The 27,846-nt window shown below is 37.7% G+C and overlaps 1 protein-coding gene across 4 annotated transcripts in view; it reads left to right on the forward strand.

The window, feature by feature from the left end:
- The window catches only part of LOC134795714 (E3 ubiquitin-protein ligase znrf2), a 277,600-nt gene that overhangs the window by 221,664 nt on the left and 28,090 nt on the right, over window positions 1-27,846 (forward strand). The window contains exons 1-2 of one of the 4 annotated variants that reach the window (XM_063767660.1): window positions 6,187-6,267; window positions 23,717-24,246. The exons of 2 other annotated variants lie outside the window; for them this stretch is intronic. In XM_063767660.1, coding sequence (XP_063623730.1) covers window positions 24,150-24,246 — 97 coding nt within the window. In that variant the 5' untranslated portion in view covers window positions 6,187-6,267; window positions 23,717-24,149. Of the gene's footprint in view, window positions 1-6,186; window positions 6,268-23,583; window positions 24,247-27,846 lie in introns of those variants that run through there. One more of the 4 variants, XM_063767659.1, reaches the window with a different exon arrangement.

Consider the following 27,846-nt stretch of genomic DNA (forward strand, 5'->3'; position numbering starts at 1 on the left):
TAATAAACCATATATTTTTTTAAACGTAATAAATGTAGCTTTACGACTATATGTTTTGTTTTCGGATTCCTGCACTGCAACGCTTTTAAAAAAAATTGGTAATTATAAAAATATCAAAAATACGTTTTTTAGTCTTTTCTACTTTATCCTTTTTTTTTGTTAGAAAGTGCATTATTTTTGTTCTAAAAATAGATTTCTCATCCTTATTTTATCCGAAAATTATATATCACATGCCCTAATAGGTATAGTTTTAGAGAAATGTTGCTCCAAGTGAAGCGCGGCGGCGTCGAACTTCCCCCCTCCACCCCACTAAATGAGAGGTGGCTCTTGATGTCTCCCGATCTGCTCAGGACCAGCTAAGAACCAACTGTGCCAAGTTTCAGCGCATAGTCTCAAAGTGCAAGGTCCCCATACAACGGTGTGCACTAACAAACCAGCTATTATAAGAAAATTCAACAAATGAATTAGAGATTCACTAGATATGAAATAGTAAAGATATGTGACGTTCCACAGCAAAAGGTACCTTATGGCGGCTGGCGCTTACGCTATTATTAACGTCGCTCTAATATTTAGCCGGGGTAATGGCACCTTTTGCCGTGGAACATCACATATCTTTACTATTTCATATCTAGTGAATCTCTAATTCATTTCCCGAATCGCGCCGCAAATGATATCACATTAAAGTGATAAACATCTGCTTTAAGCACTTCATTACTCGGTTCTTCAACAAATTGTAGAGGCGGGCTTCCAATTATCCCGTGCATCAGCCGGGATCGAAGCCGGGACTTGGCACTGGCGGTGCGCAGCCTGCTGGCATGGCGCCCGCGGCGGGCGGTGGTGGCTGTTGTGGCGGGTTGACATAAGCGGGCGGACAGGAGGTAGCGTTTTGTGCCTAATGCTAAAAAGCAGTTTTGGGAACTAATAGAGCCATGATTTTTTTCGCATAAGGAGGCTGTATTCAGAGAATAAGTCTTTTGGACTTCGTCTACGCTCTTTATTTGTTACCTGCGTGATTAATCTAATATTAATCACTTATTAAGACATTAGTGGTTACATAAATATACCTATTTATATTACACCAAAGAAGTTTATTTCAATTCTAATTAATAAAATACATTTAGTTATCCTTAGAGCTTCCCATATTTATCTACGTTCAATTCATAAGCGGTTACAAAATAGAAGACCCAAATATCAGTTTCTTCCTTACTTCTTTCTTCCAAGAGTACATAGACTTTCGATTACTTGTTGCAATTGCAGGAAGGGAATATGACTAGTTATCTATTTCTTCTCTTAAACTCCTAAGACCCTGCGTACAATTTTTTGTACATATTCCACAATCTATTTTGAAAATTTATTCAGTGACTAAGGGTTCCAAATTCAAAAATAAAACAAATGGTTCTGGGAGGATAGTTTTATATATTACATAACAATACATTTTTGTAACCACTGTACAAACACAATACATTTTTGTGCACAAATCACGCGAGGTGTTTTCGGCTATTTTTTGACCCCCCTCCCCCTTGGTGATATTTGGCGAGGTTTTTAGCTACCCCCCTTCCCCCACATAACCTCACGTGTATTTTTTTGAAATTTTTCCATCCGTCTGGTCAAGGCCGCGGGCTCTAAAATTTCGTAAAATAGACTCGCTATTTTGAAGTGCGGAGTGAAGATTTATGTTTAACGAAACCGAGAAAAAGTATCTACTCATGTGGTAGGTATTTTTCTTAGTTTCGTTCACTGTAGAAAAATACACGTGAGGTCTCCTTATACCCCTCTCTCCCAACGTGATCTGTCGTGATTTTTTCGCGACCCCCCACCCTCCTATCGAACCTTGTGAAGTGGTTGTAATGTAAGTGAATGTAATGTGGCGAGTAGTGATTCGCTGTCAGTGGAACCACACCTCACCAGACTCGTTACATCGTAAATGCGGAGGACATTTCGGACGGCAGCACTTTACGGCCGCGCCCGGCACAACTTCCGCGAAATATTGTTATTGTTCGCTCGCTAATCGCTGTAAGTGACTCAGCAGACTCCTTATTCGACGTTCTGGGTACCATCTTCTTCCTTGATTCCTCATGACTGAGGGTCGCGACCACCTGAGGTCGTCATTCTGGCTCTCCATTCTCCATGATTTTCCGCCTTCCTAATAATAGGCGCCAGTGTAGATGCCCTGGCAGGCCTTCTTTACAGAGTCCACCCAGCGGGTTGGTGGATGTCCACTACCCCGTCCTCCATCCACCATGCCAACCATAATGCGTTTTTCAAACTGGATACCATACGACTGCGATATCGCAGTACCTAAGTACATATACTCAAGGTTAAAATTATCGCAAATCATTTTCAAAATCAAATTTGATCATCCGGATTAAAAGGGTCACCGTGTTAGAGGGTCCGGATTAGCGAGGCTTTACTGTGAGAAACGAAAGTGCTACGAATAATTTTCTCTACATGGTTGTCGGTTGGTTGCTACGCACTGCGTCGTAGCGCTACGAAAAATGCAGCGGAGTAAAAAAGGTGGCGCCTATACCCGTACCATGAGTCAGAACTTTATTAATATACGTCAAATATTACGTCTAGATACGATATGGATTACATATGTCAGTGTCAAAAGTGACTTTTTCGTTTTAGGAAACGTCACTGACATATCTAATCCATATCATGTCTAGACGTAATATTTCACACATCTCGCTCGCACTAATGTCAGTACAGTCAGCAGCAGAAGTTGCTAAGCGGCGAGGCGTTCAAAATTACCTTGACACGCTCTTATTCTCTCAACAATAAAGTCGCGTCAAGATCATTTCGAACACCTGGCCCGCTTAGCAACTTTTGCTGCTGACTGTACGAGCGAGATGCATAGAAAGTAAGTTACGTTCACGCTAGAGTTTATGTCAGTGCCAAACTTGAGGCATATTCCGATTGTTATAATAAGCTTTGAGTGGGTTTAAAATATGTTTTTTTATCGTTTTAATAATTAAAATCAAAAGTATTTAAACTAAGCGACAATACCAAACAATAAGTACAAGTAATAGTGATGAAAAAGGCATTTTATAACATGTTATAAATATAGCTAAACCTAAAAGTCATGCTCTTAATGAGCGACCTTTTCCACTTACCCCAGAAGGTATCGGTTCTTAATTTGCGAAAACCTTTTACATTTAATTATACACCGTGTTTTTATTGAATTCCGTTAACTTCGGGGTATAGTTAAGTACGTGTATAAGAACTAAATGGCATAGTTAATTTTCAAAAAAAAAATTTTTTTTTTGTTTTCTTTTTTGTTTTTTTTTTGTTTAAAAAGTAATTAAATGTAGCATATAGCGTTGTTGTAACACGGGCATTACATTTAACTCAACCAAACAATCGAAATCTGTGACATATCAATGTCATTTCGTACATCAATCGACCGAGATTGTACTTAAGTTTAGTAGCAATTGTATGAACTCATTCTAAACACTAATCAATATGTAAGCCGGCCCTGAGGCAAGTGTACACGCTTGTAGAGGCCTTATAGGAAAAAAATAAATTATGGATTATCTCCGAAATGGACTTAATTAGAACATCGGTGTCTTTGAGAAAGTTACTTGATTTAAGCTCAGGAATGCACCCTTGAAATTAACGGAAATAAAAAAAAAACACGGTGTATAAGTACATCACGACAAGTAATTGATTTAATGAGTTGTTTGGAAACCATACACAAACATACTGTCGAAAGTTTTAATTTATGACCCATTTTGTACCTTGTCACAGTGACAATAGAATGAGGTCTCTAGCGACTTTCATATTCATTGGCACTGTGACAAATTAAGGTACGAAGTGGGTCTTTAATTAATACTTTCAACCGTACATAGGGTTACCAGATGACAGGAATTTTGGCCTTTTGTCAGTCAAAAAATATGAATGTCAGGAAAAATATTCGGAAATCAGGAATTTTGTCAGGAAATTCTAAATTTGTATCTGGTAACCCTAACCGTACATAACTGACAGGAAGTTGCGCAGTACGGCTACCACCAGTTTTGACATTGACATAACGCTCACGTTTACGTAACTTACTTTCTATGCATCTCGCTCGTACTGGCATATTAGTGCAAGCGAGATGTACAGAAAGTAAATTACGTAGACGTGAGCGTTATGTCAATGTCAAAACTGGTGGTAGCCGTACAGGATCGGGACAGGTGGCACGCTCTCGTTTCGGAGGCCAAGATTCTCTTTGGATCACTGAGCCCAAAAAGTTAGTTAGTACATTGATTGAGTATTAAGCGCCACTTGCACCATTCCACTAACCCGGGGTCAACCGATTAAACCTGGAGTTACCATCGTTACCAGTACTTTTTGACACTGTGTTAACGGTTTAACCGGTTGACCCCGGGTTAGTGAGATGGTGCAAAAGGCCCTAAGATGCGTAAAATCGAAGACAATGTCGTGCTTGGAATTCGACAGGTAAACGAGATGGCGCTGTACAGCTCCATACATTTTGCGGTAACTCTGATTATCAAAAGTTGACGTTTGACAATGCAGTGACCACTAAACAATCAGCGCGTACAGCGCCATCTGTTTTTGATGTCAAACTAAGGGGCGCGTTTTTTTCTTAGACTTTACCTCTCTATTACAATCAATTCTCTTTGTCATACATATCCACGAGATAGAAGCTAAGCAAGAGGGGCTTTATAGGCTGTCTTTCCACTGAAACGGAGATGAGAGGAGAAGTCAACCAAAACCAAAAGATGTTGATTAAAACATTGGGTGTAATACACATCTCTTTTCGCTCCGCTGGATTACAGCCAGAGCCAATGTTATTGGCTGATTCCCGGACGTCTCTCATCTCCGCCTCAGTGGAAAGGCAGCCTTAGCTAAGTTTTTTACCTATTCCTGTTATTTTTTTAGAGATATTGTATCGAGTACTGTACATATTGTTGTAGGGATCGGTCTAAAGAAAAAATGGATAAGTTTATGTGGAAGATAAATGTCGTCATGGTGATGTATTAGCGAGATGTTATATTCAGAACACTTGGAAAATATACAGGGTTTTTCCAAATGGGGCAGTAAGAAAAAAAAATTGCAAGTACGTATATGTGCAAGTTGCGAAATGTTTCCTAAAAATTGATCAAAAATGTTCTGATCTGAGGAATTTCATGGAAATATAAAATATACATATTAAAACAGTCACATATTTTACGCATTTTTTTCAATAAAAAGACACGTCAAGATCATGTAGTCTTTTCTAGTGCAAAAAACGAGGTATATCCTCTACCCATTTGTTACATACGTTTAAAAATAAGGCTAATTTAATGTATTTATTGTATCATAAACCCATATTTTTTTGTTACAGGTAAGAAAAAAAAATCTTTACAAAATCTGCCGCTAATTTCGAAACCTAAGAGATTGGTAAGTTGAATTTAACTTTGGAAAATGGGTAATTTATTTACAAGCAATATGATAGTAGTTCGGTAACCTTTACTAGTAGTATATGTATACTCGTCTGGGTATAAAAGTAATTAAACTATATAAAACTATTTACAAAAAGCACGTAGTTAGGCGAACACTTTGATGTTGAAACTGAAACCCACAGCTTACAAAACCTTTAAACACTAACAACGTCTGGTTTGTTTTAATGTCACCCTCCCAGTGGTCTATTCTATATGTTTATTACTACGCAAAGTTTTAAATGAGCGTTGTTTAAGTTAAATTTAGGTACATTAAAAACGATTTAACATAATCAATTCGAGCAACTACGAGTATAAATTAACAAACTTATGAATAGGTACCTACAACCTGTGTACCTATTTTATTCTTGTTTGTCAAAACTCTACCAACGTATTTTATTGCACCTTGAACCTCCTTTCCTTAAATGGACATAAGCATCCCCAAAATGTTCCTTCCTGTATAACATCTGGCTATTTCCACATCTCTAAGCAACGTAATGAAGGAACTTTTTTTGTTTTTTTTTTTTTTGGTGGAACGACATCGATCCTAGTGCGCCCTAGAACGGCAAAGAGGGTAGGTAATGAAAGAACCTAGCAAAATTACACGCTACTCGCAAATAACTCCACTTTCATACATTCTCAAAGGACAAAAATTCGAATAGTTCTGTTTGTCAATTAGTTCGTATTCATCCCCCCTCCCCCCTCTGTCAACCCCCCTTTAGTCCTCTCCTCAGTAGCCGACTGGCCCGCCGGGGAGCGGCCGTGTCGCCCGGGCGCGCGCTGTGTTCATTTAGCTTAGTTTTTACGTATTTTAGAATGGACTTTTACACAAGGACATTGTGATAAGGTATGCTTGTGTTAAATGATGGCGACAGTTTTTTATAGATTTGTTCATAAGATTAAGGAAAATCGGTGAAGCAACATGCATTTTGGGAAATGGTTAAATAATCAAACTGATTTCAATTTAGACATGAATTGAATATATTTTAGGAATGTGAATGGAGCTTTACAAATTCTTATATCCTCTTAAGTATTCTCAAGTTAAATGATGGCGACATTTTTTTATTTTATTGGAGAAACAACAGAAGTATGCAACAGGATAATAGGTTACATTGTTAGGTTATATTATTGAGATGTAACACTTACTTCCTTAAACGCTCTCACTAAAACATACTTAAAATAAACGGACATAACTAAAACGTATCTTTACATACAAGTTAACGAAGTTTTGTAGACAATTCTTATGTGAATTATAATATTTATTATTGAGGTTCTAAAATTTGCATTAGAGAAAGTTGAAAGTACTGACAACCAATCTGATCAATAATTATTAAGTACAATGACAGCAGAGATAGTAGCGATGATGACGACACATTACTGACGGACACTATGTTGGCCGTTGAGGATATTGAGTATTTGGTTACGATATTTGGGCCTATTGACATTGAATATATCGATGGAAGTAAATTCTTTATTGTAAGTGTTACAAATACGACGCAAGGGGGCTCGCAACCCGGCGTTAATAGAGCCATTTTATACGTATTAGGAAAATCGGTGCAGCAACATGCTTTTAGGGGGGAAATGTTTAAATTTTCTGTCTGATTTCACATAAAAAAATAATTCTGGAATATAAATGGATCTTTCAAAAATATATCTTCTTAAGTGGTATCAAATTTAGTTGCTCAACGATGTGTAAATACTGAATGAATAGACGGCTAATAAAGTCAGATCACGCCATGTTTTGTCTGTGGATCACGCTCTTCATAATAAGCAGTAATCAATAATTTGGAGCATTCCAGTTTCTATATATGTTAACATTTAAAATGACTTTGATCCTTTGGAGTCCTGGTCATATGGAGATAAAATGTGAACATTAGTATTCCTATATAGATGGGTTAAATCGACATTGTAGGTATGTTTGCAGTGCGATATTTAGTTTATCGTGAACAGATTATTTTTATTTAATGTTGGTTCAGACCGGGTGAATGCGAATTGCGAATGATATATGTATAATTCGTTATATATTTTGACCTAATTTTAATTTGTAGTAAGGCTATTCAATTATACTCTCACATTGAAATATATACTTAGGTAATAATCTGTTACATATTAATTCATCTGTAGAGTCGGACTCGCGCACGAATAGTTCCGTACCATTGCGCAAAAAACGGCAAAAAAACCCACTTTTGTTGTATGGGAGCCCCACTTAAATATTTATTATACATATTCTGTTTTTAGTATTTGTTGTTATAACGGCAACAGAAATACATCATCTGTGAAAATTTCAACTGCCTAGGCACGGTTCATGAGATACAGCCTGATGGTGACAGACAGACAGGCAGACAAACGGACAGCGGAGTCTTAGTAATAGGGTCCCATTTTTTACCCGTTGGGTACGGAACCCTAAAATGACCTAATCCTCAAGGCAATTAGCCAGTTGGGAAAATATCTACCAGTCAACCATACATAATCATGGTTTTCAGTACGTATTACTTTAACTACTCCTATAAATCATGAAAACTTTTGATAAGCCTCGAACCTCAATATAACATGAAACGTTATATACCTACTATAGTTATATCGACCGTTATAAACTCACCCACACATGAATATGATAATTCACCTTTCCGAACCAGTGAAAATATCGATTAGAGGCCGGGAAACACACGGCAAGCGTGCAGTACCTCTGTCCTGGCAAAATGCATGCCGGGGAACGAATCTGTCAATCTAGTTGGTGTGACATGCTACTACTATAAAGCTTTTGCCATCGATCAATCGAGTTTTATTTGAATTTTAACTTTAACCGTCGTCGTCAGATAATAAAGATGGGTTTGTAATGCGTTGGGTAGATTGGCACTTTTTTTTTGTAGGAAGCATGCATCGGGCACTTATGTTATGACAATGAAAGATCTAAAGATCTAAAAACAAAATTGATTTACTCTTGTATAGGTATTAATTTTAATTTTATTTTATCATTTTTATTGTTTGATGCTGTTTCAGAGAAAATATTGTGTCTAACGATACGATAGGTATGCCTTAAAATTCTCGGGGCTCGACTCGCTTAAATTTTAGGAATTTTTATTATGTAGGTACCTATTATTGCACATAATTAATCTTAAAAAAAAAAAGTAAAAAACCGACTTCAAGTCTTCATCAGCAGTATCAAATGACACTTTTTAATTGTAAATGCTTAGTTTGTTGATAAAAATACACAAATCGCCATACATATGTATGCCTATAAGATTCGAGGAGTTCCCTGGATTCCTCATGGATCCCATCATCAGCACTGGGATTTGATAAAAACGGGACCAACTTGGAACTATGTATATATTTTCAAACAAAAAAATAATTTTCCAGTTCGGTTCACCAATGACGGAGTTATGAGGAAACATACATACAAAAAAGAATACGGTCGAATCGATAACCTCCTCCTTTTTTTGAAGTCGGTTAAAAATACGATTTTAATAGTTGTTATAATGTATCTGCTATAATGACAGGTGCTTATTATGATATGAACTTGTTCTACAGTTATTAAATCATACACCGACAATACTTACGAAGCACTTTAAATGTTAGTAAGCGAACTCCTCGAGAACACCCAACTTAATTTATATGGGACCTATCTTCAGAGTTAGGCAATAAATCATGAATGATAGTGGAATTGTTTTTGAAGTGGGAAAGTTACATCAGGAATATTTCATGTAGATGATATTACATTTTGTTGGAAATGTAATTTGATAAACGTAATTGAAAGGTGACGACTTGGAATATGAACATAGGTTTAATTTATACAATTTATACTATGTGATAGGTAAGTAATTAATAAACAACAATTTTTTATCATTAACTGAAATAGGCTAATAAGTTTTTTGGAACTTATGTACGGAATATCATTTGATGTTTACCACTAGCTTTTCGGTGAAGGAGTGAGGAAACCTGCATACATCAGCGAAGAAATTCAAAGGTGTATGTGAAGTCCCCAATCCGCATCCTTCAGAGGAGGTCTGTGCCCAGCAGTGGGACGGGAATAAATTACAACATTGATAACGGGGTTTGCATATAAGGGTGCTTTCCGCACACCGTGTGCATTACCAGTGGGGAGACACTCCTGACTTCGGGCAAACTCTTCTCCGTTCGGCTCAGCATTGCTCCGAGCAATTATTAGGGTTGACACAACTTGACGTCCCTTTGCGTGCACGACTACAGATAAGATAATGCCTTGAATTTTGATAACCCTAAATAGCCGAAAGGGATAGTGCCATCATTTAGAAAGGGATATCATGATTCGTCCCTGAATCGCTGTCAAACTTCGGTTTTGTAGGAAGTGTCCCTTCTGTACTTACTTATTCTGTGACATTACCTAGCTGTAAGTCCGCCGGCAGGTGTTGTGTCTATTTCCGGTTCCGGTGGAGCGTCCGCCGCGAGATCGCATCCGGTGTCATGGCCGACGCGACGCGATTTTATACGCGTTCGTGCTTTGTTCATTGCAAAGGATTTTATTTGATATATTTTTCAAGCAGTATTCAAAACGGTCACTTGAAAGTTTTTTTTGTTTGTCTCCTTTGTTTGTATATCATAAAAAACTTTCCATATACACACAGGTCAATGATACATAGAAAATTATTATTTACATTACACATAACAACAACCTTATCTTTTAAAATAAATAAATAAATAAAAATGTTATTTATTTAGGTATGAACCTTTTAATAAAGCTTACTAATATTTAGTTTTATGTCCAGAGGGCCTACCGCGAACCACGTTCGACGTGTTGCCTCCCTTTCACACTTACGTACGAATTTACAAGTGCGACAGAGAGGCAACACGTCGAACGTGGTTCGCGGTAGGCCCACAGGTGTCCACCCACGCATTCTACTCAAAGTACGCGTGTACACGTGACATGGGTGATAACAGTAATCGTTTACATATCGATCCGATGCGAGTTACTACCTAACTGTTACTATCAGGCCAAATCGAACGTGCTCTGACATAGGCCAGTCGAATTAGATCCAAGCGTTTTGAGGAATTAATTCCCAGCAAGCTGGAAATCATTTTAACACATTCACTGCCCCCGACGCACATATGCGTCCAGCGTCCACCGTCATACAAGTTTGTTCCTAGGCCACGCCCCCTGGCAGTGAATGCGTTAATACCTTCCTTTGATCCTATATGCGTCTCAGTTTGCTCCATTCTAGGTGTGGATAAATTTTGGGAGCCTTCGGTTTATAGATACCTTGTATTGACAAAACCACTCGATGTAGAAGGAACCCACCGTCAAAATCAATGTCACTACCAGCAAGGTTGTTGTGGATCAGACACTGGTGAAAAAAAAATCGGATTTTAACACGATTTTACCAAGAAAAAAGAAATTCAAAGTGGCGGCCATTTTTACAATGTTTGACTACCTACGAATTCATATTAAGGTACTTTTCGGATCCTCAGAGGTCAATTTTTATCATGATTAGAGCAAATTTTTCGTCGGACGTACCGTTTTTGAACTACAAGCAATAAACTGAAAAAGAGCAAAAATTTTTCCACAACTCCTGGAATGGAGCAGACTAGGATTAGGTACACTACGCGATTTCGGAGTTGATCCCATAGTAAAAGTTGTTCAGTATAATCCCAAAACCTCCCTATAGCAACGGGAGTGCAGTTATTTTTTAGCCACCGTGTATACTCAATGCATTAGAATGATATTTGAATCATATTATTTAGCTATCGGGCGTTTCGCCAATACATGTCCGGAGAATTGCGAGCGACATGCACGATATTTGAATGACATCAGTTAATAGATGACATTCTGATATCAGTGTACGTTCGAATTGGCCTGTTGGCTACTGCCCTAACAATATCGGTATTACTTGTAATTAGTTACATTTTACGTCCATTATCGTAAAAATACTGTATACTTATATTTTAGTGTTTATCTTCGCTACATTACCCTCCCGATATTTAATGTCTTATTTTAATTAAATCTATAGAAGAAATATTTCTATTACAAAATACATTTTTGTATGGCTTATCACGGTATTATGTTTGAAGCATTTTTTATCTTTGAACAATTTTACTTCAAAGAAATCAACGAAATGGAATTACAATAAATTGGGTCCACAAATATTGACTGTTGATGTATAAATTTCATTATTTTATCGATATCTATGTACCGTCAGCGGAAAAACTTGGTTATTTATTACATTTTATGTTAAAAGTAATTTTACGTATTCATAACGTATCGTATTTGCGAGAGAAGTGGATTCATTCAACGAAAACAAATATGATGGAGACAATCAAACTGTTGAATAATTTTACGGTTTAGACTCGCTTGTTTTTAGTAATTCGCGCGACATGGTGAACGCTGTTCGCACTGTTAAGCCGACCACTGACTAACAGGCCGCCGGACGATATCGGCCTGTCAGTTAGAACAAAAAATTTGACAGTTCCGAACAACTGACCGGCTGATATCGTCCGGCGGACTGTTAAGGGGCCCACTGATTAACAGTTCGCCGGACGGTATCGGCTTGTCAGTTACAACAAAATTTTGACAGTTCCGAACAACTATGTCTCACAACAGTTTAAATTCGACAATCAAAATGATCAATCGTTTCATGAAACTCGGATATACATATTAAATAATTATATTAAGTCAGCGTCCGAGACGCCAACGCGTGGGGCTCCTGTAGAAGCTTCTCGTTACGATATAAAACATTAAATTTCGAACACTTATCGTCTTAGTTAAAGTAATTCGAATAATTCTGAGTCAGAGGATTATTTAAAAAACGTACTGTATACCTACAGTACGTTTTTTACCGTGTACCTAGCTCCAAAAGCAAATAAGTTCCATTCCTGAAGTGAGTATGCACTTTTGAAGCTCACTGTACACGTGAAACCTTAAAAAAATTATGACTGGACACTGAGATGGCAAATAGATCGCGAAAAGCTTAAAAACAGCACAATGCAAGTATTTTTATATGTATATAGTCTTGTTTACAAATTAATTTACTTTAAAGACACTGCACCTACTTAATCTTTCTGGTTTGACCCATTGGTTGACTGGTAGAGAATGCCTTAAGCATTAAGTCCGCCATTTGTACCTTCATGTATTGTGCAATAAAGATTAAAATAAATAAATAAAAATATTTTTTTCTGCCATAAGAAGTTTTTCTTCATATAAACAGGTCACGGAAAATTTCCATGTCGCTAGAAGGCTCTACGGAAACCACCGGTGACCAATCACGCTAAGTGCGAGGTTAGGTAATGACGTGGAACGTAGACGTGACGTCAGACCGTAAACTACGGCTACTCTATACATGGATACTTTAATTTAACGTACTAGGATAATTCGCCATTAACTGGCCACTTTTAGTAGCTGGCCGTCCTAAACTAAAAAAAAACCGGGCAAGTGCGAGTCGGACTCGCGCACGAAGGGTTCCGTACCATAATGCAAAAAAAAAAACGGAAAAAAAAGCAAAAAAAAAAACGGTCACCCATCCAAGTACTGACCACGCCCGACGTTGCTTAACTTTGGTCAAAAATCACGTTTGCTGTATGGGAGCCCCACTTAAATCTTTATTTTATTCTGTTTTTAGTATTTGTTGTTATAGCGGCAACAGAAGTACATCATCTGTGAAAATTTCAACTGTCTAGCTATCACGGTTCGTGAGATACAGCCTGGTGACAGACGGACGGACGGACGGACGGACGGACGGACGGACAGCGGAGTCTTAGTAATAGGGTCCCGTTTTACCCTTTGGGTACGGAACCCTAAAAATGAATTCTATTCACCTATAGACAGAATTAATTTTCGTATTCAATAACTGGCCACCTTATACTAAAATGAATTCTCTTTATAGGTGAATAGAATTCATTTTTGGTTTGGGGTGGCCAGTTGCTAAGAGTGGCGAATTACTATATAAAAGTTAATCAACTGTGTATTTACTATAGTCTGTATTTTTAGGTATTTAATGAAAAGTAAACAAACAATTTGTAAACCGGGTACTTATTACATTAAATTTGTTGGTTAACCGACCAATTACAAAACCGCCTGGATCCTGGATCAGTCACTGAACGACCTGACTTTAACCTACATTATTTTGATCGTGTAATTTTTTCATCTACCCTCAACGGCCTCACTTGGCTTAAGGAGCCATTTGAGGGTAGATTATGTTTGCTTTTATTTAAATACCTAAAGATATCTATTATCTATTCAAATATACATGCATGGCATAGCTATTTAACATAGTTGGTGAAATATTACGGTAATTTCAAATATTAATTACCTCCTACGATTTGTAAAGGGAATATTATTGAAATGTGCGCGTGTAACTTTCAACCAAGATTAACATTTAATTAATTATTATTTGATGTGAGTTTCATACCTACATATAATTTCGAGAGGCTTAGCAATCCTTGTATTATGTTCGCATGTTTATTATCAACATAATTTTCACAGGAGATTTAGATTGGCTGTAGCTTATTGCCTCATAGTCATAGAAAGTTATCACCTGGCTCCAATTTCACCACGGTGACAGGTGCGACAATTGTAAAACATCACTGTTGCTGACGTCACAGGCATCCATGGGCTACGGTTACCGCTTACCATCGGGCGGGCCGTATTCCTGTTTGCCACCATCATTGTTTTATTAAAAAAAAACTTTATTATATCGGAAAAAAACAGATATTTCTCTTGCTAAGTTTATGACAATTGTCACAAGAAACACTACAATTGTCACGAAATTCCGACATATAACTCATTACCTGTCAAGAATTACCTACAATTCTTCTAAATCTTGACAATTGTCAGAAACTTCGCAAAAGAAATATCTGTTTTTTTCCGATATAATAAAGTTTTTTTAAATAATACAATGATGGTGGCAAACAGGAATACGGCCCGCCCGATGGTAAGCGGTAACCGTAGCCCATGCATGCCTGTGACGTCAGCAACAGTGATTTTACAATTGTCGCACCTGTCACCGTGGTGAAATTGGGGCCTGATGTAAGACTGTTGGTTGTTGCCTTACAGTCAGGGAAAGTCATCACATCATATCATCATCATCATCATTGCTTAAGAACTTTTCTCTTGTCGGTGGATCATTTGTTTCTTGTGCCAGTCTTTTAATTTCCTCATACGACGCATTGTTATCACATAATATACAGGCTGTAATCGTTTTGCGTTTGTAAGTACAGATATCAAAAAACTTTAAACTTACATCGACACGACGAAACTTGCACTTATTAGTGCGCGTGAGATTCCTACTTAATAATACGACTCAAGGTCTTATCAAAACAAGTTGAAAACGGAATCGGCCTTTTATAAACGTTTTGAAACCCCAGCATTAGAATCCATCGCTCAGACTGTCAAGCCCTCGACCGCCATCGCTTACGTCGATCGCACGATATTCATCTTCTACCCGTAAAAGGTTGCCCGCGACTGTCGTGTCCTTTCTGCCCTAATTGAGGAAGGGTTGCGGATTTGAATTTGTAAAACAAATAACCCTTTATTCATAAATCTTACAACATCTCTGTTTATATGTTGTCTCCGAGCTGTAGCACAATGTTGAGCCTTTCTGCTCGCACAGTTAATTAATTTATTGTTTGTACTTAGTTGTTTATGTGTGTTCGCAAAGTACTTTCCATTCTTTCTTTTTAACAAATAATACCAATGCCAATATAACGTGTTGGATTTGACAGACGTTTATGAATAACACCATTTTAGATATTTTTACCCTATAATTAAAAACTTTTCGAGCCTCAATTATGCCTTTTCAAGCCTCTTATTTCAAGTTCATTTATGTTTTATCTCTTTCTTACAAATTAATTATTGACAGAGACAAATGATTAAATAGCTAACCGAGGCCTGTAGTGCGTTTATGAATATCGCCATAGTTTCTTTAGGCCGGAGTTGCCAACCAGTGGTGCGCGTCGTTCCGCGACCTCCGGATTGAAAGTCGCACGCTCTTACCCCTAGGCCACCAGCGCTTTTACTGTAAAAGATGTCGTGCATAATGGTTTTCCATCGTATTTTCTCGGAAACGTTCGTATTTGTCATGCTAATTCAGTCAACCTCAGTACTTTTTGTACCGACATTGACTGAAATAGCAAGTCACGTTCGTACGTTTACGTGAAAATACGATGGGAAATAATTATGCACTACAAATACTAGCATAATATTAGATATTAATTGAGTAGAGTACCTAATTAAACAGTCTGGTCTGGTCCTATACATATTTTATCCGAATTAGTCCATTAAGCCAGGATTAGGCTTAATTGTTGTTTGTTCAATCTAAAAGGGTCAAGAAGGGTAATTCGAAATTGTTTTTAAGCTGCTGTAATTTCGAAATTTGCGAACCTCAAACTCAATCGCATCTAATATTAATATTATCTTATCAACTTTAAATGTTAATATATTTTTCCTTTTTTATTTTGGGACGTTACACTACGAAGGCCGCAAAAATATCTGACACGATCTTATTTGTAGAGCCATAACAGCGTGTCACATATTTTTGCGGTCTTCGAAGAGTAACATATTATTGCAGGTGACTGTACGTAGAAACCCATTAACGAAAATAATACGATTAGTTTCTTTCGCAAGTAATTTGGTCCCGCGTCACGAAATAGTTATTTTTACTTTGAGCGTCATAATCGCAAACCTAATTAAGGAAATCGATTTATATTCGGTTGCCGGCCTCTTGTGGCTAGATTGATGAATATACTCATGATACTTAAGTATATAATATATATAACTTCATATGTAATTAGAAGTAAATGGAACTAATATAAGGGGGCATCCATTAATTACATCACACATTTAGGGGGTGGGAGGGGGTCAAGAAAATGTGACATGTTGTGACAAGGGGGAGGGGGGAGTCACAAACTTGTGACGTCACTTTAACTTCATCAGTAACGAAAACTATTTTATTCGCTGTACGGTTAAAAAACAAGTTATTGGAACGACGTTTTTATTCGTTTAATTTTCTGTCCCAATCAGTTTTGGTTTATAAAATTACTATAGGTATTTCTTTTGTGAAAAATATTTTGATAAAATATTAAATCAATATTTGCCGATATCGTTGAAAAAATGTGACGTCACACCAGGGGGGAGGGGGTCTGCCAAATGTGACCAAGTGTGACAAGGAGGGGGGAGGGGTCAAAAAACCTAGAATTTCGTGTGATGTAATTAATGGATGACCCCTAACCTTCATTTTGGTGTTCTAATAGTTGACTCAAGTTTCATAAAACCTCATTTCATTTCATTTCATTTATTGAATGCCAACCATATTACTAGGTGTTTACATATTATAATAATAGCGTTATAAAGTACAGCATGGACCCTGCTAGGGCGTGACAAATCTTAAAATATAACTTAACCTAGAAAAAAAAATGTAAAATTTACACTTAAAACGAATACATATATTCAGCTCCGTCATTCATATATTCTTCGAGAGTGTAAAAAGCTTTAGGTATTACTCGTGACTGGGTTGTAAGTTATAGATAATCTGTGATTAGTTAAAGGTGTATTATATTCTTTATATAGTTCCAAACAACATCTATGTAAGTATATAAAATTATAGGTAATGTTATTACAATTACAATTATTACAAAGCATGACACCTTCGACAAGTTAATAAACTTTACATTTGTTTAGTAAAAGGGGCCCACAGATTACCAGTTCGCCGAACGATCCCTGTCAGTTGTTCGGAACTGTCACCTTTTGCGATTAACTGACAGGCTGATATCGTCCGGCGAACTGGTAACTTGTAGGCCCCTTTAGAATGTATAATTTGGCACCATTTTGATAATACATTTTTTTTTAAACTAGATTCGCAGCAGTACTCGTATTGCAGTGAGTTGAGTTACCTTAATACCTATAGCGCGCTACCATGCTATCTTCCCCTATCAAAATTTGCGCCTAAAGTATACTACTTGACGCTTCTTTCCTTTACGATATGCCTAAACAAAACAACCGCAAAAAATGGAAGACGCCTCGACCTTTAAGTAATCGAATAAAAGGGAAACCCTGTGGTGGCTAAATAGCCTGTTGCGTGCCGCTAATCTGTAGGATAATTGTGCTGCCCTTGCCGATAGCCACTTAGGTTATCTGATTAAGTGACCCTTGTACTTGGACGTTTTAAGTGTTGCCAGGAGACACCAGTCTTAAATGATTAAAGAAAAAAATCACTGCCTCGGGCGAAACTCAAACTCACGACTCCTATGATAGCTCTATACGGTGGGCCTTAACTGGCCCACTAAGATGATCCAGCGTATTGAGAGGGTGTCGGATGGCCTATGGCGCGGCGGGATGGCGATGGGATGGCCAAGGTGTCGGTTTTTCGTCCGCACATCAATGGTAGTGGGCCAGCGATGGTGCGTATACATCTACAGATCTACACGTAGCCCATTCCATAGTACGTGCTCTCAACCATCGCATGGCCATTTCGCTGGTCCAGCGCTGGGCCATCGTGTAGACTTGTAGAGGAGCATTGATACTAAGCTACCAGCATGTCGCTCTACAAACTGAACTACCGACACTGATCTGTCTGCAGAATAATTGTGGTGGCCTTGCCGATAGGCACCTACTTAGCTTTTAACAAATCAAGTGGCCAACTCTTTTTTTTATTAGCCTATAGGAGTGTCCCACTGCTGGGCCAAGGCCTCCCCTCTTTCCCGCCATTTGGTCCTATCATGCACACTCCCGCCACTCTTTACAAAATGTGTCAAAGGTCGTCCCGCCATCTCCGTTTTGGTCTTCCTGTGCCCCGAGATCCATCTTATTAGTTTGATATTTCTATGTGTAGCTAGAAGGCATCAATTTTTAAATAAAAACCAAATGAAAAGAAACTGTTTAGTGTACTGGCTGCTATCAAAATATCAGCTTTGTCCTTTAGTTAATAGAAGTTATCTAACAAACTACGGAAAGTTTTGGTATTGTTTCCACAAAGTTGACAAACAACAACAAATTAGGTAGCACGTAACAAGCCGGTGTGCACCTGCCCTAATCTAATTGGTATTAGCCGAATAAGGTTGCGTCACAGAATAAATAATAGTACTACCGTACAGAAAGGAAACTCCCTACAAAACCGAAGTTTGACAGCGGTTCAGGGTCGAATCATGCTGTCCCTTTCTAATGGCACTATCCCTTTCGGCTATTTAGGGTTGTCAAAATTCAAGCCATTATCTTATCTGTGGTCGTGCACGCAAAGGGACGTTAAGTTGTGTCAACCCTAATAATTGCTCGGAGCAATGCTAAGCCGAACGCAGCCGAGTTTGCCCGAAGGGAGGAGTTTCGCACCCCGGGCTCCGTACTTTTTAGCATTTGTTTCTATAGCGGCAACAGGAATACATCATCGGTGAAAATTTCAACTGTCTAGCTATCACGGTTCATGAGATACAGCCTGGTGACAGACAGACAGACAGACAGACCGACAGACAGACGGACAGACCGACAGACAGACGGATAGACAGACGGACAGTGGAGTCTTAGTAATAGGGTCCCGTTTTTACCCTTTGGGTACGGAACCCAAAAAAAGCCAATGAACATAAAACATTTATTTTATAATTTCCATAGCTGTGTTACGACGAAAAAAATCACTTCAGCGACCTTAAAGCCTTAAAGCTCTCACCCCCATCGTAAATTCAAAGGTATCAGATTCAACAGATTACGTTTGAATTCCGCATCAGTATGCCGGAACCTTAACAGAATAAATAGGGGCAGTCACGCAAACCCTTTGCAACAAACTCATTGATAGTTCTGATAAGGCGACCTTGGATATGGAATTAATGGCTACCTTTAGTGGCTACGTCCACTTCAATGGGTTATGGCGTTTTGTGACGTCACGAGTCGGGGAACAATTTTCTATTTTGTGACATGAAGTTTTGGAACATTGCTAGCGCTGATAAGGCGGCCTTGGCTACGTCTACTCGTGGTTTGTGAACTACTTAGTGACCGACTAGTGAGTCGGGAAACTATTTTCAATTTTGTATCTCGAGCGTTGACCCATGCTAATAGGTAGGTAGGTACTTGTCGTGATTTTTTACCTGAATACATCTTGTCTAATTTTTCAGTCCGCTTACCTTACGTTTTGGTACATTCAAGCAGCCGCTAGTGGCCGCTATAAAGCTCAATTAGTGGTCACGTTTCTTCATTTTGTAATCTGCATTTTTTCGCGCTCATGAAATGTCCATATATGTATGTGATGGCTTCCCTTTTGCACACTATAATTTTCTTTAAGCGTAAGTATCATTCTAGACCTATGGAAAGACAAAAACACCTGATACGTAGGGCATACTGAAAATTTCTGGACTGGCCACTTAGAAAAAAAAAAACAACGGGTTGCACTCCTGGAGTGCCGACAGAAGTGAAAACTCAATGACTAGTCCAAAATGTCTGCAGCACTATATATAATTGACCCATCCTCCTTTCTATTGAAAAACTTTAGTTCCGAAATTGCTGGCCAGTGAGCTAAAATTTGTAGCGTTAATTGTTTAAAATTGTCAAGTTACCTTGCAGACCTCGCATCTAAATATATTTGGTCATGATATTTTGAGTTTTATTCACCAGTACTTGAGTTCACTTTATTAGCAATTCCATCAAGATGTAGCTTTATTGAATTATATTGGAGTGATATAAAGTTAGAATGTAACTGTGAGATCCTCGTATTTCAGCCCGTACAAGATTAGAACATTGAGCTTTATTGCTTAATATAAAAGTCCAGTTTTAAATAATTGACCTGATTATGATAAGTTATGACTAAAGTTCTTTGGTGAATAACATTGTCCGTCACACATGACGTCAGCGCGTTACGCGTTACGCGTTACACTGTCTCGAGTTTGTCATTTTTTCCCCACCTCAAAAAGTGCTCAGCGCCGCTAAAGAAGTTTTCACTTCAATAAGTCGTCTCTTATATCAGAATCCAGAAACTTTCAGTATGGCCCACGTATAGGTTTAACCGTCTGCAATGTCACATCGATTAATTAAATACAAGAACATCAATACAAAATAGTTGAACATGTCAATTTAAAATATCCCCTAATGACTATAAAATGATAGGGCAGTGTTAGTATTATTTACTTAACGATTCTGTCACTCGTTGGTAAAAAGGGCTCAGTACACTGTTAAATAAAGTGGGAAATAACAACTTAAGTCATAGAAATAAGGTGTTTTTTCTTTTGCTAGCAGTATTATGATGAGTCAGCATTGCGATGGGTTTTCCGATGTAGCGGTTTTTGCAAGAAACAGTTGGATGGTCTAGTTGTTAAGTAATTTGAACAGTTGTTATCATTTCTGCTTTTGAGTTTCATAAGCCATTAGCATAGGCAATTTATTAAGTTATACGCGTCATCGTCTTAAGTATGGCTACCACGAGCTTCTCACTAACTTGACACCGACATTGTGACATCGTATTCACTAGAGTTAGACCAAGAAAAGTCTACAGCGATTTTGATAGCATACGCAATGCAAGTGTTATTTAGGTATAGGTACGTCATAATTTCATAGAAGTTTGACGTTTCAAATAACACTAGAACTGCGTGTGCTATCAAAATCGTTGCAGACTTTTCTTGGTCTAACTCCAACTTCTGCGTAACTTACTTTTTATACATCTCGCTTGCACTAATCCGCCAGTACGAGCGAGATGCATAAGTTACGCACACGCTAGCGAATATGTCAGACAGTTAACTGCAGATGTGCATAATGGACGGTAACACATTACCGTCCATTATGCACTTTAGTGCAGTTGAGCGAAGATCCTTGAAGGGAATTGCGTGTCTTTTATATTATCCGCCACTTTACTACAAAGTTACAGAGTACAGACGAGAACAATAACATTCAAGTGTACACTTGCAGACATTTTAAGTCGTGATAAAACCAAAATGTATGCATTCTAGCAAATAAAATTCCACCTGTGATTTTAACTCTGGGTTATGGTATTTTCAAATCGAGTTTCCATCGAGCGAACTTTATGTACATATTTGTGAAGTTAAGCAATAACGCTAGTTCAAAACTTCAACTAGCGAATACACAAGTCTGGTGACAGTTTCTTTTAAAAGTGTTACCATAATAAAAACCCAAGTACTAGAGAGTAGAGACCTCATATTGTCACTATGACAAAATATAAAATGGGTAGGAATTGTAGCAAATTCAATTCTTTGACTGCATTGTACAGCTTGCAACTATATTTTCGATAACTAAGCGGGCAAAATATAAGACACGCTCTTATGACCCTAAAAATAAGACTGGCTTCGTTCTGCATGATATTAATCCGGGGTACTGTATGGTTTACATTGACACCCAGCCAAGCCATCATCCAGTCCGTAGCAACTTCTTACCGACCGACCCCAAATAACAATGCCCCAACATTTTATTCACCTTACCGTAACGTAATATTTTCTACGTTGCTATGCGTTACTAATTGCCAAAATTTACGCCCTTACCCAATTTACCCGTGTATCATATTCACTTGAAAGTGATTTAAGGTTGTGTAGGTACTTTTGCCACGCTTTTGTACGTCAAAACTTTTGCCTTTAAAATTACTTAGTGGGCTTTTAGACAAAAAGCTGTTCGTAATTGGTTTCATTTGAAGGTAGAAATAATAGCCTACTTTTTAAGTTTATTTAATCTTTGTTTCTCTGATGAAGGTCGATAAAATTATAATTTTTAAATTAGGAAAGTTAGTCGTTTGGAAGAATAAATAAAATTCTCGTTCGGTTTGCTCAATTACACAAACTAACTTTAATTGCAGCTTCACCTATTAATTGAGACAAAATAAGGTCAATGTGGCTAATTCCGTCATAGGGCCTATTCCGTCTTCGAGCGTTTTTCTCGAACAACAAACAAAATTGATAATTTCATCGACAAAGCAGCGATTCCTTTTAGTTTCAGCAATCAAAAGCAATTGGTTTTTTTTCCTACGATTGAAAATCAAAGAAATATATGCTTGTAGACGGAATAGTCCCTATACTATGACGGAATTAGCCACATTGACCTTTCTTGTTCAAACTTGTTCGAGAGATCGGCTCTATATTTCGTCAACCTTATACCTAGCAAATTACCATTTATATCTTTTTTATATGCAAATAAGGTTAAATTCGTACTTTGATATAACATCATTCTGAATTATGGTAGTGCGTCACATTTCTTAGTCAATCTCGTTAACTCAAGTGAACCCGTGCAAATAAAAAAAAAAACCTATTCTTTTATGTTACGGTCATTAATATTTCATATTACTCGTATAGTCATATGATTTCAAATTAAATTGTACGTTTAGTTTTGTTTTGCTCTTGGTTATGTATGGTTGACTGGTAGAAAATGTCATTAACTCCCGTATGTCATTGTTGTACATATATTTGTACAATAGGTACCTATAGTTGACTGTTCTTATACAGTAGTCAACAATCTACATTTACACAGCCCTACGATCCTTAATGGTCAACCGGTCATTTTCGCGACCGAAATAGGTCGGCCATATTTACATTTATTCGTGACGCATTCGACACGTCACGTCTAGCGTTCGTTGCGCAGGTGAGGCGAGTCGAGTTCTTGAGGACAACCAATCTAAGATGACCTTAAGATCTGTAACAATTGGCTGGTTTTCAAAAAGAAGATTACTTTTCTAGATTTGTGTATTTTTTATAATATTAAGACGATTTTTTTGTTTTTTTTTTTTACCAATGGAACGTAGCTAAATAGATTTGGTCTTCATTACCAGTTATCATTTCGAGAATAAGAAAAATAAATGTCAAATACTTTTCGTTAAGTTTCGCATTTCTCATTTATTAGTACACCCCGAAAGGGATTTTCGTGATTTTGAGTTAAAATAACACATGATTTCTAAAATGCGTAAATCTATATATCGAATATTCAGTTTTTTGTATCTTGCTCTATATCTTATTTCCTCAGAGAGGTCCTCAACTACATTATCAGAAAAATCGCATCTATAAACTTATTATAGCATTATTCATAAAGCTGACAGTTTTATGAATAATGCTAATTTAAAACTCCATTAAAATCTGCCCTTTTAACACTTTGTCTGTAAAAATTAATAAAATTTAATACAGTAATTTAAAGTTTTACAAACAATGTAACTAAATTGGTTACTCCGAGCCGCAGACTCGCACATGCTCAGTCTCACATCTGACCAGGACCTATAGACACGCTCATTCGGCTGCAGAGCGTCGTCGAGAAATCACGTGCCGATTAAATTGTCCGCCACTTTACATAAAGTGCCCGACGATTTGCGTACACTTGCGGACGTTTTCTGACAAACTGTCGCCTAAGTTTACGAGTTTATTTTTTACTGTGCTAGTTTAATATAGAAGTTAGGGAGCAAGAGTGCAAGCCAATTAAAGTAATAAACTTGAAGTGCAGTGTATAATTTTGGATTGACGTCAATTGCGTACGCTGAACGTAAAATGTTGATGTTTTAAATTCTTACGAGTGCGTACGCTCTGGAACTAAAGTGTTGCCTAATAAAACTTCTTTATTTGTGTTTTGGCCAAGTTTAACGGGTAATAAAAAGTGTTAATGTCTTAGGCTGAGCATTATAAAGTGTTTTAGATTTACTGGCCATAAAAAGTGGAGTTTCAGACATCTTTCTGTGTACACTGTGAGCATGAAAAGCGTTATTGTGTAACTTTTAAAACGTTGTCGGTGTACATAGCGGGCCATGGGAAATGTGAAGTTGTGAAATGACGGTAATGTGTCGGACGTGATACGGTTGAGTGCCGGATCCGTGGGTCATGGGGATCATCATCGGGACGTGCGTGCCGGACGCGGAGCCGGACGCGGCGGCGTACGGCGCGCAGCTTCGCCGTCCGCCACGGAGGATACTTTACGGTAAACACTTACGAAATGTATTAGTATTGTCTGTGTCAAACAGGACATCTCAGATTTCCACATCATATATAGACTACAACTATGTTTCTGTAACATTCTACGCATTGACAACTGTACAGCTACCGCCAGTTTGGCAGTTGATACTAACATAAACGTATTTAGTTACACAAACGGGTCTACCGCGATATAATTTCATATTTATTAAAGGTAAAAACAATGAAATTATATCGCGGTAGACCCGTTTGTGTTATTAAATATGTGTACAAAACTCGAGAGTTTAAAGTGTTATAGGTAGGTACTCTAGGTACTGACATAAACGCTTTAATACTGGCATATTAGCGCGAGCAAGATGTATAGACTTTAGCGGACCTATATGTCAGTAACTCGAGATACGGGTACTAAAAACATTGGTTATTATTGTAACATACACAAATGAATATTTAATAAAGTAGTGTAAAACGTTGTAGTCACAAGTTTGACAGCTGTAGTATTAAGGCCCTCTGTACGCCCTGTACGGCCCCATGCATAGTACGGTAACTAGGTTGCTAAACGGTAAAGTTTGACAATCCATTCACAGGGATCGGAACCGGTTTTTTGCGAAAACTTCGAAATAACCATTTATTTCGAATTATTTTGTGCTCAAAATGTAGGACTCAGTTGAGTTTTTAGGTAACGACTTCCTATTATTAGATTGCCCAATTGGAAATGAAATAATTAACAATGAACGAAAAAATACCGGTTTCGTTCCATACAAAAAATACCGGTTTCCGATCCCTGAAACACATCTACTCCAAGTTGTACATCGTATCAACTGCGGTGTTTTTTTTTTGTTTTTGGGTAAACCACTTTTTCTTGTTACACGTTGCCATGGTTACGTTCTCCTGGGTTTCCTATAGTAGAACGAGGTTCAATATTTCTTCTTACAAACTGATTATTTTGTCTCCTGGCGGACGGGATTATTGAAAACAAGAAATATCCACACTTATAGTGATAAGAAAATAAGTACTTGGTAAAGAGTGCCTTCCGACACAAAATATTTACTTACAAAAATTTCCTTAACCTGATGTTTACGAGTCTGGCGTGACAATTGAGAAATATGTATCTTAAAGTTAACAACATAAGCTGCGTAATACAATCTAATTTAAGGTCAACCGGGATAAATGCATCTTTTAAACGGAACATTTTAGAACTATTGCAACCCCGTTCGAAGTGTGGTCACTGAACTTTTAATGCAGGCGGTAGTAGTTTGGTAATTATTTTACATGGAACGAAGTTATATTGTCTTTGGTTACCGTGATAGTTACTCATGAAATAAAACTAAGTCAAAATGACAGATAAGGACAAACCAAGGCTCGGAACCGGTTTTTTCTTCATAAAAAAGATACCGGTATTATTACGTTCTTTTTCGTTCTTTCGTTTATTATTTCATTTTTGATGGGTCAATCTAATAATACGAAGTCATTACCTAAATACATGATTCAGTCGTACGGAAAGAGCATGAAATTATTAAAAATATGGGGCTATTTTGGGATTAAAAAAAAAACCGGTTCCTAGCCCTGGGATAAACGATTATTAGCAAATTGAGGTTTGTAGCGTTTATGAATAAGGGGGTAAAAAGATAACGAACCAGCAGTGCTAAATACATACTTATTTTGATATGAGTCATTGTTTTACAATTCGCAAGACATGTAGCCTGAGACACGGTAGTCACGGTAGGGTTACCAGATTCAAATTTCCTGACGCTTATATCAGCGACGGGGGGAGGGGGTTGGGGGGGATCTAGCCGTAGGCGATATCTATGTCGACTCTGTTCGGGAAGGCCCCATACATTCCACGACTCTTCTCCTTCCGCACAGACTCTATGCATGATACATTGTTTAAATTTGATTTGTTTTGGATTTATGTAAGTAATAATGTACCTTTTTAGGTATATAATAAAAAAATCACAAAAAATCCTGACATTTTCGTATTCCGGCCGCATTCCTGACAATCGGCCAAAATTCCTGACATGTCAGGAAAATTTCTGACATCTGGCAACCCTAGTCACGGTAGGCTTTCTTAGAACCGATAGATCATATCATTGTTGATGCAACAATGCGGGTGACATGTGCAATGCTATATACTGCTGAGTTATGACGCTCTCGACTAGGGTTGCCAACCGTACTATATTATATAGTATTGTACTATATTTTGGCTCTCTGTACTATATACTTTTGGAAAAATATATAGTACGCTAAAATACTATATTTCCGACTAAACGTATATTACACTCATGTTTAGTATTTTATCTGAAAGTACTATATTTTTTTGGAATGTACTATATTTTTATTCCTTATTCTGGAAAATACTATATTCCACCAAAAAAAAGTTGGCAACCCTACTCTTGACTGACATATACTAGGGTAATTCGCCAGTAACTGGCCACCTGTTAGTAACTGGCCACCCTAAACTAAAATGAATTCTATTCACCTATAAACAGGATTTTTTTTAGTATAAGCAGCACAGAATAAGTAATAGTCCTAACGTACAGAAAGGAGAAAGGACACCTACAAAACCGAAGTTTGACAGCGATTCAGGGTCGTATCATGATATCCCTTTCTAACTTATGGCACTATCCCTTTCGACTATTTAGGGTTGTCAAAATTTAAGTAATTATCTTATCTGTGGTCGTGAACGCAAAGGGACCTCAAGTTGTGTCAACCCTAATAATTGCTCGGAGCAATGCTGAGCCGAACGGAGTCGAGTTTGCCCGAAGTCAGGAGTGTCTCCCCACTGGTATAAGGTGGCTAGTTATTGAAGGCTGGCTAGTTATTGAAACCTTATAGGTACTAAAATAAATTCTGTTTATAGGTGAATACAATTCATTTTTAGTTTAAGGTGGCCAGTTATTGGCCGGTGGCCAGTTACTGGCGAATTACCCTATAGGTCTACCGTTTAAGAGCCAACGGGAGTGGTCATTTCTCCATACAAACGTACTCCTCGTTTTCCTCCGTGGTTTTTGAAGCTAGAGCAATGATTTTTTCAACACAGATTAATATTGTCAATATCTGTGTCGGACCGTTTTGCTTTTTTGGATATTTTTGTTTTTTAAGGCGCTAGAGCCCTTCAAAAATGGCCAAAATGGCCTAATTGACTATGCCGCAATGAGAGGCGTGGCATTCAAAACTGATATCAATTAGCCAAAAAAGCAAAACGGTCCGACATAGATAATTTCATAATCATTTAGATTTCCAAATTTGGTTACGGTTGGTTAAGTTTTGGAGGAGGAAACAGAGGAGTACGAAACCTCGATTTTTGAGATTTGTACGCAGGATTTTTCGCCTTGTCCTTATCGCACTACTTTTAGGTGCCGCTTTCGTTAGCGAGACGGGTATATTTACCTAAAATATTTAAAACTCAGCTCCTGTTTCGTCTTAACTGTTCCCCTAGTGTACATTTCATTCGATAGCATGACGTGACGATGACGTACGCGTTTGCATTACGTGTCATTTTGTACGGGATTTTGAGTTCCCAAAACGTCCCGCTTGGCGCGCTGTTCAAAATCCCATACAAAAAAAAATATAACGCAAACGCGAACGCACGTCACGCTATCGAATGAAA

The sequence above is a fragment of the Cydia splendana genome, chromosome 12, assembly GCF_910591565.1.
Source record: "Cydia splendana chromosome 12, ilCydSple1.2, whole genome shotgun sequence".
Taxonomy (NCBI): domain Eukaryota; kingdom Metazoa; phylum Arthropoda; class Insecta; order Lepidoptera; family Tortricidae; genus Cydia; species Cydia splendana.